At 39.8% G+C, this 16,847-nt stretch overlaps 1 protein-coding gene across 1 annotated transcript in view; it reads right to left on the minus strand.

Moving 5' to 3' along the window:
• CPA6 (carboxypeptidase A6) overlaps positions 1-16,847 on the minus strand; it is an 81,680-nt gene that overhangs the window by 19,663 nt on the left and 45,170 nt on the right. Inside the window, exons 3-6 of the mRNA XM_030943219.1 lie at positions 12,770-12,894; positions 9,277-9,391; positions 8,256-8,357; positions 7,329-7,433 (exon numbers count right to left, since the gene is read on the minus strand). Coding sequence (XP_030799079.1) covers positions 7,329-7,433; positions 8,256-8,357; positions 9,277-9,391; positions 12,770-12,894 — 447 coding nt within the window. The remainder of the gene's footprint in view (positions 1-7,328; positions 7,434-8,255; positions 8,358-9,276; positions 9,392-12,769; positions 12,895-16,847) is intronic.

A 16,847-nucleotide genomic window follows, 5' to 3' on the forward strand; every position in this document is an offset into this window, starting at 1 on the left:
TGACTGGTCCTTCAATTTTGTGGTGCCATCACCACTGACACCTGTGAAGGAGGCTGCAGGGGGGTAAAACAGCCCTGGGAATCTTCTGCCTCTCCTAAACCAAGGGTAAACTAAAAATGGATCAACTGGAAGAAAACCCAGATAGGAAGATTTCACAGAGTAAGAAGATGCAATTATTTGAAGAACAACAAATATTTCACATCAAGCCAACATCAGCTAAAGAGCTTTAGCTGAAGGGAACAGATTTTGGAAAGAAAGAACATCCAGCTAAAGGGTGAAAGGAAAAAGCTGCAGGTATAATGTTTGTTTTGGCCTTGCATGCCTCTCATTCACTTTGGAATATTTCAACCTTTTTCAAAAGCTCTTCAGATTTTTGAGGACCATCAGTCAAAGATACTTTAGGAACAGTGGCATACTTGTACCCAGGAAAGGACTGGCCCAAATGTCTGATTTATATGGAGAGGCAGTCAGGTCCTTGCTTTCTTTCCTCTATGGTTCAAAATTTCCACTTGCAGAACTCCAAAAAATGGAGATGGAAAGCCTATCACAGTGGGTGGAACACATTGTCTCAAAGAATAACTAAATTTAGGTGTAATGAGCATCCTTTGAAATAATCTTAGTCTGAAACTCTGGGATGTGGGAACATAGCATTTCAGTTGTACCTGTTCATAAGACTTTAGTTGGTTGACAAGTGATAGATCAAGTGTATAATCTTTAGGAAACATTATTGTGTTGCTTCACATAACTATCTTGCACACCCCCAAGATCAGACTATTTCTGAAGTGGGTGAAAAAACTGATATCTGAAGTTGATAATTAGGCAGTATTTCAAGGCTCTGGTAGTTACAGATAACACAGGATTTTAGGATTTTCTAAATCCTAAAGGACTGCTGGTTTTGATGGAGCTCTGCAAGACCCAGCAATGATCCAGAATGCGAAGCTGTTTTCCTGACAGTGTGGGCTTCAGCACTGGAATGAATGAGAGTGCTGCTCTGACGGTCGATGCAGGATACTGCAGATGTTTTGTCCATCAGGACATGGACTGTGGAATTTTGCAGAATAAGTATAAGTGCTACACTGGCTTTCAGCAGATCTTAAAGTAAGAATACTTACAGCTTTATTGCCTTCTGAGCACATGGCCTGAGCAGCGCAGAAGAAGAGCCAACCCTTTTTAACACTGTCTGTGTCTCCTGCTTGGCCCTGCATCTGAGCGCACTGCTGTCCTAACTGAGCTCTGGCTCTGTGCTGCTCCTCTAGCTGGCTGCACTCAAACACTTCATAAACATTCTTGAGGAAGAATCTGAGGTCTTGAATGCTGCAAAATTCCTGGTAAAGACTGCTCTCTGGGGTCTGGTCCACATGCCTAATGGCTGGCTAATTGGCAGTATGCGTCCCATATGCATCCCACGAGGTGACTCATAAATCAGTCTCAGGCTGGGAATAGGGGGGGGCAGATGTTGCCACTTTGCTTCTTAGACAGTCTGTGTGTCTCTCTTGGCTCATTATTATGGAGTGAAAAGATGAGTTTCTAGCCTGGTTTTGGAATAAATCAATACCAATGTCAGCATGAAAAAAACCCCTAACAAACAATGAAATACCTCGGGGAACTGCCCTCAGCCTTTAATTTCTTTTTCTGGGGCTACATGTTTGCTCCCTGGGAGCATGATGAAATCCAAACGCATAATCTTGAATAATTTGGGAACTCAAATAATTGTGACCATTGTTGAGGATGGGAGAAGAAGGTGGGGAAGGTCACTGCATTTCCGAAGTGTGAGACTATTTTCACCTTCATTTGAGGCCCTGATGAGGTATTCCTTTAGGGAGATGCATTTGATTTTAATAGACATTACTGGCGACACTGGATTCTTAGAACATTTTGTCAAGATGGACAATCAGTGCATGCTTCTTGAAGATTTTTAATTACATTTCTTGAATTTTCTAATCTTGAAATACAAATTCCTGCATCAGAAATAAAGAATAACACAACTCAAAGTCACATCTCAGCTATACTGTGTTCTGAAAATATTGTATGAAAGACATCTCAAGGTTATACATCATTGAAATGGATCAAATGGCAGCATTTATTAGAGGGAAGAAAGTCAAACCAGATGTAATGGGAATCCTCATCTGCTTTCACTAAAACTGAAACAGAATCTAGTTTTGATGTTAATTTGAATAGCCTGTGAACCATATTTCAGATTTTTAAAGAAATGGTAAAATCCTAAATTTGAGGTCAGGATGATTTGATAGCTGAATTCTGCTTTTCCTCTCACAATGAATAGGAGTTAAATGTTCTTACTTAACATATGTACATATATAATTGTATTTTTGCAAAATGGCTATAGCTATTATGTCTTTGTATCTGTGAGGGCTATTTAATTTTGAATAAATACATGATATATCTGAATTTTGTTTCTAAAGTCTACTGCTTTCTACAAAGTAGTTACACATATTAGAGTATCTTTCAGTTTATAATATTTACTAACACATATTCATGTATTAGATCCCATGTACTCTTTTTAAAATGCTAGGCTAACAAACCATTTTTTTTCTTTCCCTGAATCTCTTGCTGCGGACACAAGTTCTGGGTTCATTTATCTTTGCAGTTTGCCTTCAAAGTAGCCCACATGTAAACAATTCTGTTTCCTTTTACAGTTTGTCTTGCTTCCCTACTCCACCACAGGTCTTGTCATGTTTCCACTTTCAGAGCCCTTTTTCCATCACTTTCCAGCTAAGTAAGGCTTGAATTGGGTGGAATTCTACTGTAACCTTACTGCTATTTCTCTACAGTACAGGTGCAGACACTTCTCTGTGGCTCATTAGCAGGTACCTAAAATTCTGGTCCTGTGTGTGCAAGGTGTCCCCTTTCTTGACTTGACGTTCAATGACAATGAGGTGGGGCTTGCCAGAGGCCAGCAGTACAGCTAATCCTGACAGAACATCTGATTATCTTTAGCTGAGACACTACAGACTTTTAGGGGCGCCTTCCACAGAAACAAACAGTGATGCTGTTATTAACATCAGGCCTATGGAACACAGAGCCAAGGCTAGAGCTCATTCTGGAGTAGATTATAAAGGGGAAAAAACCCCAAAACAACACACAGAAAACTAAACAAAACCCACAACTCCCCAAACCATTGTCTTTGCTGTCCTTTTGTTTGTTTCAAAATGTGAGTAGGTTGTTTTTGTACTTTGAAATATATTATCACATAATATCCTGTGCATTCTCTTTCTCTTTTAAATATGTAACTTCTCTATATTTTTCTCTAGTTATTATTTTCTTTTTCTCAAATTATTGTAATTGCCCAAATACAGAACAAGTCTGCACAGCGGGCAGCCTCTTGCCTTCCCATGCTCCTGCCTTACCTCCTCACTTCCCAAATCTGATCTGCTTTAGTCTGTTTTGCATTTCTAAGTAGGTGGGAGCCAGGTCCAGTTTAGCTGAACAATTCCAGATTCTCTGTAGACAGCAGGGAGCTGCTGCCATGCCCAGGAAAAACACATGAGCAGCTGCTCAGTGGCACCTCCACCCTTTGGAGGTGCTCTCCTGTTGCTTGCAGCAAATCCACTGTCACCCAGAAACTGCCACTTCTAGAGGTGCAGACCAGATACTGAGAGTTCCCAAATTGAATTGGCGTGCTTGGTGAAGTTTGAGGCACCCAGTCTGAGTCCTGAATGTTAAGTGACATTCATGCATAGAGGGTTTTCTTCCTAAGATAAACTGCCTGAAAAGCCTTCTTGTACAGGAACATGGGTATACTTCAATAAAATAAGTGTCAGAGATCACAGGGTGAAGTGAAAGCTTGCTAAGACATTTCAGGCTGCCTGCATAGTAAAGGAATGCATGTATGCTGTTCCTGTTAGAAAAGAAGCCAACAGCATGTAAATCCAGCACTACTTCTTGCTTGCCTTAAATCAATGGACTTGTGGTGCTACTCCTTAGAGTGAACAAACATGCCAGGAAAAATCTGTTTCCAAGCTGACAGCCCTTTCTCAGAACTGCCCGAAAGTACCAGGGAGGATGGAAAACTGGGCTGCCAGGCTGCAGAGGTGCTTAAGGGAGGAGTTTGCCAGCAAAAGAGAATTGCAAAGTTTGAAGCACAGAAAGACCTTCAGTTTTCCCAGAGTTCTTACTAAAAATTTCTAATTCATACAGTGAGAAAAGTAATATCCTAAACCAAGCAATCTAATCATCTTCTCTCTCCTCCTTAGCGAGTGGTTTTAATATGATGATGGACATATGAGCACAATGTATTCTCTTCCTGATGCTTTTTGCTCTAATGCTGGATTGAAATACTGCTCTGAGAAGGGATGGGCAGACAAAGGTGGTACATTCTTGTAGTCTGAAGGAGCTCTGTGGAGACTACTTTTAATCCAGGAAAATGTTTTTACATAATCAGAGAAGCAGCCTTACAAGCTACTCTCTGAAGATCTCAAATAACAGCAGAAGGTTTTTATATACATACTCATAGCCTATATTGTGCTATAAGGTCTGCAGAGAAGTCTTGTGATTTTTTACCCTACTGCCAACATTGTACTGCTTTATGGGAAAGCTTTGGTAAGAAAGAGGAGTTTGAACAATAGGCTTCCCACTAGTGCCTTTCTGCCCCAGCTTCCCTCCTTACTGCAGCATGTTCTCCTGGGTAGGCAGGCTGCTCAGAAATTGCAAGTTAGTTCATCTTCACATTAACAGAAGTCTTTACAAGATGACATACAATTGCTGCACACCAAAATTTAGAGACCAGCTCCTGAATCTCATTTAGCCTATTTTTGGTGACAGGCTCATCAAACTGTAGTGGCCTCATTATTTCTGTACTTTTCCTATGCACTGTTGGGATTCCCAAGGGAAGGCCACACATGCTTTTATGACCATCTCAGCATTAGGGTGTTGATGATGCAGACATTTACTCTTAAAAAAATCAGAGGAGGTATTAATATATTGTAGAATTACACAGAGACGGGTGGGAAGAAAAGTGAGAAAATCGTGTGTTTATAGGAAGAAGCTTGTAAAAGTGTATTGCAACCCTTATTTTGTGCAAAACCATGGCATGCAAAGTACTCAAAGCACACCCGTAGGGATATTTTTAAGTCATTTTTGACTTCTGCCAATTACATTGCAAGGTAGTCTCCATTGTGCAGCTGATGTCTCATCTTGAGCAAAAGTTTGTTGGCTAGGGGAAATGGCAAAACCCTGTAAACATATAATGCATCTGTAATGAATCCCAAATTAGAAGAGTTTAAGTGCTGATATTAAAGAAAAAACCAAACCAACAAAAACAAACAAATGAAAAACAAAACAAAACAAACAAACCAAACAAACAAACAAAAACCCAAAAAAACCAACAAACCAGAACCAAAACAGAACCAGACAATTTGGAAGCAAAATTCCAATTCCATTTGATTTCACCTCTCATTTGAAAACTGCAAATGGATAAGGATGGAGACTAAACACTAAACATCAAAAATAAAGGGAGAATAAACTCAGTAAGAAAGAATCAAAGAAACATTGGAATCACTTGCTTTTCAGATAATATGAAATTCATAATTTCAGGTGAAACCCATCTATGAAGAAGAACAGCCAGCAGATCAATCCCTGGCTCTAAGACTGGTGTCACTGGCAGAATTTTGGGTGTTTTGACCATGCTTTGATTTACACAACAGCAGGCTTGCCAGTGAGACAGGGTGTACCTGTCTCAAAGTGGAAAAAACAACCTTTGACCTTAAATTAAGAGGTCTCATTGAAAGAGCTTTAAACTGGATTTGAAGGTGGAAGAGGTTAAAACTAGGCTTGATAAACTTGGGGGTACCACACGGATGTTTGAGGGATGTTGCTCTAACGGGTCCTTCAGTCTGCCATCACAGTGGAGGCTGGGGATGGAAATCCATGTGGCAGCAAAGACAGAAGGGTATTGATGTGTTAGAAACCACAGAAGTGCCTAAAACCAGTCATGTAGGAATTAGGGCTTCTTCCTTGCAGAGGGCACTCGGATCAGCAGCCCAGCTGGAGCACATCTATACCAATACACAACAAACAGGATGGGCAACAAGCAGGAACTGGAAGCCATTGCACAGCAGAAAAACTATAACAGTTGCCATCATGGAAACATGGTAGATGAATGCTTGACAGATTGAGACCCACTGTTCAGAAAGGCCAAGTGCCAGATCCTGCACTTGAGTCACAGAGACCCCGTGCAGTGCTACCAGCTGAGGGAAGATTGGTTGGAAAGATGCCCACTGGAAAAAGAGCTGGGGGTGCTGTTTGACAGCAGCTGAACATGAGCCAGTGTCAGCCCAGGTGGCCAAGAAGGCCAATGACACCTGGCCTGTATCAGCAATGGCGTGGCCAGCAGGACCAGGGCAGTGATTGTTTCCCTGTACTCGGCAGTGGGGAGGCCACACCTTGAATCCTGTGTTCAGTTTGGGCCCCTCACAACAAAAAAGGCATTGAGGTTCTGGAGTGGGTCCAGAGAAGGAAACTGAAGCTGGTGAAGGTCTGGAGAACAAATGTGATCAGGAGCAGCTGAGGGATCTGAGGGTCTTTAGAGAAAAAGAGGCTCAGGAGGGTCCTTATTGCTTTCTACAACTACCTGAGAGGAGGCTGTAGCCAGGTGGGAGCCAGCCTCTCGTCTCAAGTAACAAGTGATAGGACAAGAGAAAATGGCCTGAAGTTGAGCCAGGGGAGGCTTGGATACTGGGAAAAATTTCTTCAATGGCAGCATTGTCAAATACTGGAACAGGCTGTCCAGTGAAATGCTTGTCACCCTCCCTGGGGGTATATAAAAGATGTGCAGATGTGGCACTTGGGGTGACAGCTCAGTGGTGGACTTGGCAGTGTTTGGTTAACAATTGGACTTGATGATCTTTAAGGTCTTTTCAAACCTAAACAATTCTGTGATTCTATTTTGTGATTCTGTGACTTTAGCTTTCTATTCCTATGGAATTACACAAAACAGATATGTCTTTTCTAAACTAAGTCCTTAAAACAAAGACACTGCTGAACTGATCTGAAGCAGTACACACTGGCACTGATTTACCTGGGCAATTACCAAAATTACTGAAATCTTCACACTTTTAGGTCTTGGAATAAAATCCTACTTCACAACTCTGCCAGTATGTGTCTGGCATATTTTTATCCTGTGTCTAGCTGTGTCTGGTTGTCACTAACAGCTTTGTTTATTAGGCACTTAAGTATTCCACAAATAATTTTAAAAAAGAGAGGTATAATAGCTAGTTACTATCCATATTAGTAGTGTGTTAGATTTGCTACAGCAAAAATGCAAAGTTTACTTAACAGAAAGAACTATATGACTGTAAATTTTAAACACTTACTTCTTTCACAAACCACTGGCAAAAGGCTGGGCCAATCCACTCTCTTGCATGAATCCCACAGTCTATCCAGACAGCTTTCTTGTAGGGCCGTGATCTTTTACCTAACTTGAAGTGTGAATATTCACAAAATACCAATAGATTGCATCACACGAGTGAAAACACAATAATGAGAAAATAATAGAATATGAGAGAGGCTAAACCATTTTGAAATTTCTCATATAAGGAAGCACAAATTTACTGTTTTAAAAGGTATGGCCAAGATAATGTAAGGCAGGTATGTCATGAGGCTGACTTATGGAAAAAAACCTGTAGCAGAAGTGAGATCTGTAAGTTCCTCTTTTATGAGGAATGATCATACATGGAGTAGGGTGAGGAACAATGACACTACATGAATTGCATGACAGTGGATCAAATTTTCAGAACTCTTCAATAGCAGACAAAAAGAAAATACACTGAAAGTGAGATTTTTTGCATCTTGCTGACACACTCTAATTTGGGGTCCTCATAATGTGAGTTGAGAACACAAAGCCCTGAAATTTTGTCAGTAGGTAAAGAAGCAGCATTTGTGGCACATGCTGAGAAGGGCTCCACAGTCCTCTGGGATCCCTCTCCAGCATAACTGCTCTCCTAGTTGTCTATAAACAAAAAGCTTTCCAATCCTCTTAAATCCAAATCCTGGTAATTGAATTTGTTCTGTTATCTTTCTCCATGCATGTCCAATCCAGGTAAATAGGATTTGGCTAATAATTTTCCAGTTTTTTTCCCATTTTTCATTAAAGATGACATTCAGAGAGATACTTAGATTTTAGCAACTCATCCTTAGGAAACCGTTAAGCTGTGTCTCTGGTGTACATGCTGTAACATAAATTAAAGTGTCTGTCCCTGATTCCAGATTTTAGTCTCATTAATGACTATTTAATCTTTTACCTTGAGTACATACAGTGGTCTCCCTTCATAGGATTTTCCAACAGAGAACATGTAAACAAGATCTGAATAAGTTGTATTCAGATAATGCATCCAGTCCTCGATCTGCAAACACAAAAATAAGATCATTGCTTCAATCTTTGCATTTAATTGGGAGAAACTGCAATATATTTATTTGGCTCAGCTTTCTGTCCTCTCTCTATTTTTTGATTTTCCTGTAATTTTTTTTTTGTCTTGTTTGTTTTTGTTTTCACACTTTAACCACACTTTTATTTGGCACTCATAGCTCTACAGCCAGAGGTTGGATGCAGCCTTCACATGGGATTTTTTTTCCATTTCATTGTTGGGTATTACTGGAATACATAAGCTCTTCATTGAAAATATGGGGATGTGGCTAATCCACCATTACCACTAAATATTAATGGCACGAAGAAAGAAGGTCCATGTTTCTTCCTGCCAGAACACAATGGCAAACAGATTTCCATGCAGGACTCAGTGCTACCTGCAGTATTTGTTTAGTGGGCACCAGATCCTGTGGTGCAGCACTCTCCACACTCAGCCTAGTGACTTTGTTTTGGTGCAGACTGAAACTGTGTGTGTGAGCACACTAAAATCAACAGGAATTATTTACCCAGACATCATCCAGGATGGTATTCCTCATAAATCAGTTTGCATCTAAGTGTTTTTATGTATTCGTACCTCCTGTGCAAACACCTAAGCATTTACTTGTATTGCTTAATTAAATTACTTAGTGTGACCAATCGCTCATTGAAGTCTCTTATTTAACCAGAGTAAAAGACCTACACTCAGATGCTCTAAAAGACAGTTACATGTAACGATAAGCCTTGAATACAAATAGTAAATAGATTTTTTTTTCCAAGGAAGTGCCTATTTTTGAAGAAGAAACACTTAGAACATTCCTGATGATGGACAGGTAACCAGAACTTGTAGGGAGAATGAAACTTTAGCCTTACTAAACACAACATTGTAGTAGATAAGAGACACAATATGAATTTTAATTCACCTCTTCCAGGGAGTGGTATACTTCATAGTTATACCCAGGGAGGGACCTTCGACTCCTATGGGACCTCCCTGCAGTTTGGTTTTCTATTGCTTGCTGTAGGTCTGATATGAGAATCCTAAAAAAAGATAGTGGTATTATTGAAAAACGAGAAGAACACACAAGCTAAATCAGAACAACAATCACGTTTAGGAGAAATATAGCAGAAGTTAAACCATCCTGACTTTACTTCATCTGTTACATTTTGACAATAGAGTGCTTCAGGCTCACTTGAATAAAAGCTGCCAAATAAATACTCCAGCTGCTTTGAAATGTAAGAGTGCCTTCAAAAACACAATAAGCTTGTTAAATGACTGAACCAGAATGATGTAAATAATGTAGCCAATGTGAAGAAGCACACACTTTCATTTGTTTATGGAGCAACATTTACTGTCTATTTACTGTCTTCTATAATCCAATTATATGATGTGACCATGGATCTTCATAAACTGATTTTAAACCATTTCAAAAATCTTTGTAAGCTTAGGAAAACATGGACACACTTTCTCTTGGGAGTGTCATGGAATGTTACATATATCTACAAGTTGTAGAGGCAAAACAAAAGAATTAAAAACTTGGTAGCATTATCATTCTGTCTGAAACAAGAAAGAACAGCAAGCAAAAAAATCTAAAGTGGGCTTTGTTGTTTACATTATTTACTCTGCTGTCGTTGTTTGCCAGTTTTGTTAAAATAACTCAGGAAAAATACGAAAAATGCTAAGTGAAATTTAAATGTACTTGCATAAAAAGTGAGAGTTTCTTTGCATTAAGAGTAAAATGCAGAAAGAGTTGTGTAAGCTGAAACTTTTCTGTTTTACGGCAAAAATAAAAAATGACACAAATACAAAATTATAATATAGAAAACATCTAAAAATAATTATAATGAAGAAGCTGAAGCATGCATCCATCCCACCAGAGTAGCAGAAGCTGGGAATGCTGTCATGGACCTCTGTAACAACATTACTGTAAAACTGAGAGTCATCCTTGTATGCCCTCTTCTCCTAAAGCATGGCAATGTGTAATCACCATGCCACTAATTCACCATTCCCGTAAAAAGAGAGTCACATTCAACCTTTTACATTTTTATAGGCATTAGCTTCTGTGATTGGAAATAGATGGAAAGAAATGGCATTTACTCTGCTCCTAACTCAGCTCTTCAGCAGATGCCTCAAAGGTAATAGGTCTATCTGCATATAGAATCAAAGTAAAGGTTATTCCCATCTTCCAATGTATGAGTGAAGTAGTTGTATAATTAGGAATTTCATTGTTCTACATCAGCAACATTCATTAAGCAAACTGAAGGATTATAGTCTTGACTTGACTAGCTATATATGCTGTAAGACCAGTACTGTAAAGCTGATTAAAGGAGTGATTTTATTCAAGCCATTAGGGCATCTAATAGTTTAAAAAAAATGCTGGAGTGCTTCTCAGAATTCTGATTAGTATAAGCACCTACCAGAATCAAGCTCATTCTGTTAGCTTATGCATCTGTACTCTAAATGAGATTTAATAATTTTTCTTTACTTTTAAATGACTATGTACTGTGTGTGCCTACAACACAAAGTCCCTTAAGTCCTTCAGGTCTGAGTGCAATATAAATGGCTTCTTTACCAAAAAAACTTACAATGAGGCAACTTGGTGCAGAGAGTTTATCTGATGCCTGGCTTGTTTTCATGGCCATCTTGTCAGGAAGTCAAACCCTAAGAGAGATAAGCCTGTTTCATAGGCAAGGGCTGGTCACTATTAGGGATGCTGAAACGCTTCCTGATTTTGTAAATGTGTCATAATTCAGGTAAGCATCACTGCATCAAGCTGAAATTTTGCCTGGAGTTTGGCTCAGACTTTTCCAGTTCCAAAAGGGATGTAGAAATTTGACTCCATTAGGTGTGTGTGGAAAAAATAATTAATGAAAAAAAAAAGCAAAAATCAGCTATGTGAAAATGAACTGTGCAAAATCTTGGCTGTGGAGCTGCTCTTCAGCTCAGGGCTGTGGTCCCCACCCCAGCTGTGCTGTGGGCATGGCTGTGCTTGGCCAGCCTGCTCCTGCTGCTCCCTGACCATGGCTGTTATTGCTCTCATGGTGAATCCTACTGGCTTTTGTAGAGTTACAGATCTCAGGAGGCTTGTCAGGACAAGCACATGCTTTGCAGGGATTTGTTCCTAATGGCTGGGACCATCCAAAAGAGGCAGCAAGGAGAATAAGAGGGAGAGCAAAGGACAAGTCTGGACCTGGTAAAATGCTGCTCAGTTTCCTTCCAAGTGCCAAAAGTCAGAGAGATTTTCGCAGTGGAAGATTAATCCAGTGTTTGCAGCATATTTTTTGAGGTAAACTGCAGAGACATTTTGCTCTGGCAGATCTTGTACTTGGACATTTCTCTGCAACCCAAGCAGAGGTCTTCAAGTACAGAGAGTGTTTATAACACATATAAAATGTCCTTCTGTCATTTCATTGAAGGTGATTACTGTGAGCAGGAACAGCAGCAGACATGAATACAACTGCTGGGTCACAGTAATTAGGGAACATTTCTTATAAGCACAGGAAAACAATTAGAAAAAGCCCCATCTCAGTTTTAAACATAAACAAAACCAAAGCAGCACTGAACCCACATGAAAGTCCCTCTGAACTGCAGCTATGGAGCTTGTGTACTTAATTTCCTTGTGTTTGTTTCTGTATTTTTAGAAAAACTAACTAAGAAGAGAGCATTGTTAGAATAAAAATGGGATTCTGATGAGTACTATACATATGTATACATAAATACATCTACATTATGATTTACACCATCCTTTTATCACTGAGAAATAAGTATAAATAACCTCATGTAGGTCTTTATTCAGCAAATGTTTGAGAACTCATGAGCTGGTTATTTGGATGCTTAGGCATGACATCGAGAAGGCTTTAAAACAAGATCATTACTCTTGTCCAGTACATCATATGGATAAATATGAAAGGATAAGTATACTCTAAAATTACCTCGAATTTTTTAAAGAAGCATTATAAATAATATGTGAAAATAAATGTACTGCATTTGTGCTGTATGACTTGCATTGGTCACTAGGAATGGAGAATAATAGAAGTAGTTCCTGTATAATTGATGCAGAAGTTTCACCTCTGCATTTGCAGCTCACTTGTAAATAAACCTTGCTTGTGCTAAATAAAGAAAGAGGCAGAGCAGGCTGCAGAATTAGTAATTACCAACCCTCTCTTAACAGATGTGATTTCACATACATTGAAAACATTTCAGCTTGACTCCAAAGGAGGACATTTAATTAAAGCTGCTGCCTGTGGGAGATTTGCTGCTCTGCCATTAAAGCGGTTGTTTTCTGGGCAATGCTGACCCGTCTGCCAGCCTAATTGCTGTGATGTGGAAGGTATTTTTGAGCACTCTTGGCGTGGTAGGTGCAGACCTGCCCCAAGGCCAGCTCTCTGGAGAACACGGGAAGTGGAGCGTGGGCTTACGTGTACTGGATGTTTGCTTGCTGGAGGAAGGGCAGCAGGCTCCGCGTCGCGTTCTGCGGGACTCGCACGTCAGCGAATGCGCCTTCGACGATGTGGAAGGGGCTGCTGGGCTGCCACAAGTCCACCTGTAGTGCAGGAACCAACCTGTAATTCACATGCATTCAGTGTAGGTGGGGAAGCCCAGGAGAAGGCACGCTTGAAGGCAGGGCCAACCCTCTAGGCATGGTAGAGACAACAGAGCTGCATTGCTGGTCCAGCCCAACACCTGTGCTAACAGAGCAAATTTTGAGGGTTGATTGTGTCCAGCTTACCACAACTCTCCTCGGAGATTTGCCAGTGGGAACAGAGAACAGTCTTCAGAATATGCCTCCTCAAACAGAGCAAAACAAAAGCTACTTCCAGCTTCATGCACCTCCTCAGACTACTATACATTCCCAACTCCTACGCAATCCATGAGTCTTTTTTATTTTGCAAGGCATTTTCTGCATTCACTAAAGCAGCAAAAAATGCTAAAGAGATATAGAAAGCATAGCACATACCAGTGTTTTTTGTGAAAAAAACACTGGTATGTGCTATTCTGGAGCTTTATTCTGGATAATAAGCTGATCAGAGGTCACCAAGACAATGAATACACAATAATTTTATACTAAATGTCAAAATAACAGGACTAAGATAATCCAATTATTACAATCTTGTAAAAAATGATAGCTACTGAACGACTATTGTTATTGCACTATCTGTATCTGCACATACGTAAGGGATGTTTCTTGTCCGTTTTTACTTCCTTTTGTTGCCACATCTGAAATACACTTGGAAATTTTAGGGCATGAATTTTCAAGAAAGCAAGAAAATTTGCAAATCCCTTTTTCAAAGGGATTTGAAACTCAGTGTTCTGCACCCTGTAATAAAATAGTGTACTAGCACATACTCTTCAACAGAGGTGAGCACAGTTCCTCCTCAGCCGGTGTGAGGACAGTGGAAAGAACACAAGTCAACAAAACTCTTTCCAGAGCTTCTGGATATTCATAGGAGATAAAAAATGGGAGTTTCAGCAATAATCTCTGTATCAACATGACAAAGAGGCATGCCAATATCCACACGACTTAAAAATACATTTGTAAGCTGAATACAAGGAAGGAAATTGATGCTGACTACATGTCCACACATTTCTTAAAGAGACTCTAAAAAGGATTAATGTTTGATAAATGTCTTTTGTTTTTTTGTCTTGTCTTTTCTGTTTTGTTGCTGTGCCAGGCTGCACTGATGAACTGTTGATACAGCTCGTGAGTGTCCACTGCTTTCGAGGTATCTTAAAAGATTTTTATAGTTTATACTTTAAAATCTTCTCACTTCTTTTATGCCATAAAAGCTATTTGAAAACATCAAACGCATTTACTTGGTCTTGCTATGGACCTCATTTACAAGTGGAGCACAGTCTTGCAACAGGAAGATTACAGGGAGACAGGTTTAGTTATCATCATTTCTCAAATGGCCCTGAGTAAGAGCGTCCTAAGAGGGCATCTGATGCTGAACCTGGTGCTACCTCTTCAAGCATTGTTGACCTCAGCTCAGTTAATCCAATTAAATCCCTGCTACTTTGGAAGGAGCAGAACAGGGCCAGCCTCTTGTTCTCGCCAAAACCACTCTTTGTTTCATGCTGCCACAATATGGTCTCTGGATCCAAGTCATTCTGGTGGCTGGGTGCAGCATCTTTTGAAGTCTAACACAGGACTGGCAAAGTTCACAAGGCTTGTGAAGCTGACAGCAGCTATGACAGATGGTCAGTAGAAGCCAAAGTCATGAATTAAATGGTGCTAAATGCTGCTTACAAATAAAGATCATCTCACTGCACTAACATCCTATGTTTGTTAGTTTATCTGGCTTTCATATTTTGATAAATTATAGGCACCTAGTGAAATTCCCCCCTATTTCAACATGGGTAGTTTCACACATGGTTAATATGTGTGTTTGACTTTTAAAAAGACCACGCCATATGTGTATTTGACTTTTAAGATTTACTCCTAAAAAATATACATCAGAAAGGGTAATTTTGTTGCTCTTAGAGTAACAGTCTATCAATCAGCTCAGCTTGAGCCATCTTCATAAAAATGAAAACAAATTGTTACATACAAGCTAAGAACAACTGAAGTGTCTCCTGGCCAACTGCAACATCTAAGTGCACAAAACTGAAATAGAAAAAAACCTCCAACAAATCCCAACTGATATACACCTGAAATATGTCTTTGTTCTTGACAGTTACTCAGGATTTATTTTGGTGAAACTCTCCATCACCATGGAGGTGATAAACCAACCAATATTCACAGTGTTAGTTATAACATCACCAGACTCTAAGTTCTGAGGTATTCTAATTGTCCCCTCACATTACTGCCTGCAAGTGAATATCAAAAGCAGAAGCAGTCTTTTTTTAACTAATGAAATCTGTGGCATATTGCCACTATCCTCTTTCGGTGAAAACGCAATACTTCACTCCTGGCATTGTCCTGGAAGTGAGACAAAAAAATCCCATATTTAGAATGCAAATCATTCTGCTTCATCTCAGTTCCCTGTTTGGGTAATTTGGCTCCTTTGACTCCCACTTCTCATCCTTTCCAAAGTAAACAAAGGAGTCAGTGATTCTCTGGGAGATGTTACCTGTGCTGTCCAGAATACCACTTCAGTCACTGGCTGGATTTTGCCTTACAAAGCATTTAACAAGGAACATGTCTCTCCAGCAGACATCTTACATATATTGCAGCTGTCAGCTTGCCCTTGGTGTGACAAGCACATAAAAACTGACAAACAGAAGATGGATTTCAGAGCAAGCATGTTTGGACTGAGCAAGTGCAACAATCCTCTACTCACTGTCATCTTCAGGACACTTCATCATTGCATCTCCCACGGACACTGAGGGTCTTATTGAAGTCTTCACTCTTATTTCAGCATCATTCCTCTCACATGGATTTCCATGCTGAGCTCTGCTGGTTAGTGAGTGGCAGTGAAATAAATTGCTGTCCTATCCTCTACCCTCTCTGTGATGGGGTATTGTTACCCCCACACACTAAACATGAGCCTTTATACGGTATTATGGAGTACCAGTCAGTGCCAAAAGATTTCTATTTGCTGTATGGGTTGTAGGATTTACTAGGTGGGAGAAAGATTCTCCAGCTACAGAAAAAACTGATGCAGAAATCCTACAAAACTCCCTGAGTGTACAGCCAAATATTTGAACCTCAAAATTCACCTGGTATCTTGAGGCTAGAGGAAAAGCAATATGCTTTAGAGCACGTCTGCAAACCTAAATATTCTCATTTCCTTTGCAGAACACTCTTATTTGCACATCTTTTCTTGTCTTTCAAGCAGCAGGCTGCCTTTAAAAGGTGTTGGGATGTTTAAAGCCTCTGGATAATAAGCAGAGCCCAGGCAAGATTTTTCAGCAAGTTCAGAGTTGGGACCAGGAGACCAATTACTCAGCACCTGCCACTCAAATGTGACCATGAGTACACATGAGTGTTCTCAAGGACAGTGGTGGCTCCCCAGATGCACAGGGAATGCTCTTTCCCAGAATCTCACTGGAGGCATGAGCATCCTGACTTGCTTTCTATGAGGAAAAAATTGTGCAAGAGCACACGGGCAGGTCTCTTTTTCCAAAGCATTTAAACATATTATTGCTTTATTTAACAAAGAAAGTGTAGGAGATTATTAACTTTAACTACATAAAAAGTAGTCTTTTTTAACTGCCTGTTCTTTTTTTAACCTCACTTGTCCTAATAAAGTCCCTGTGGTTCGATATTTTCTTAGGAAAACCAAGTTTCTTTGTAGGCAGTTTCTCTTTAAACTGAGGTGTTAAAGACAGCTCAAATAAATCTATCAGCTCTTACCTGGACACCTTCCAAGATACAGCAACCCTGAACTCATTACTCATGCCTCTAGGTTTTGGTCAGTACAGTGATGAAAAGTCAGCACAAAGCAAAAGGACAAATATTTTAAATATATTTGGGTGCTTAACTAATAGGATTCAGAATTTCCTCCAAAGTTAAAATTATGCAAATAATTTTCCAAGAATACAAACACTTTGTTA

This window comes from Camarhynchus parvulus, chromosome 2 (assembly GCF_901933205.1).
Source record: "Camarhynchus parvulus chromosome 2, STF_HiC, whole genome shotgun sequence".
Taxonomy (NCBI): Eukaryota; Metazoa; Chordata; class Aves; order Passeriformes; family Thraupidae; genus Camarhynchus; species Camarhynchus parvulus.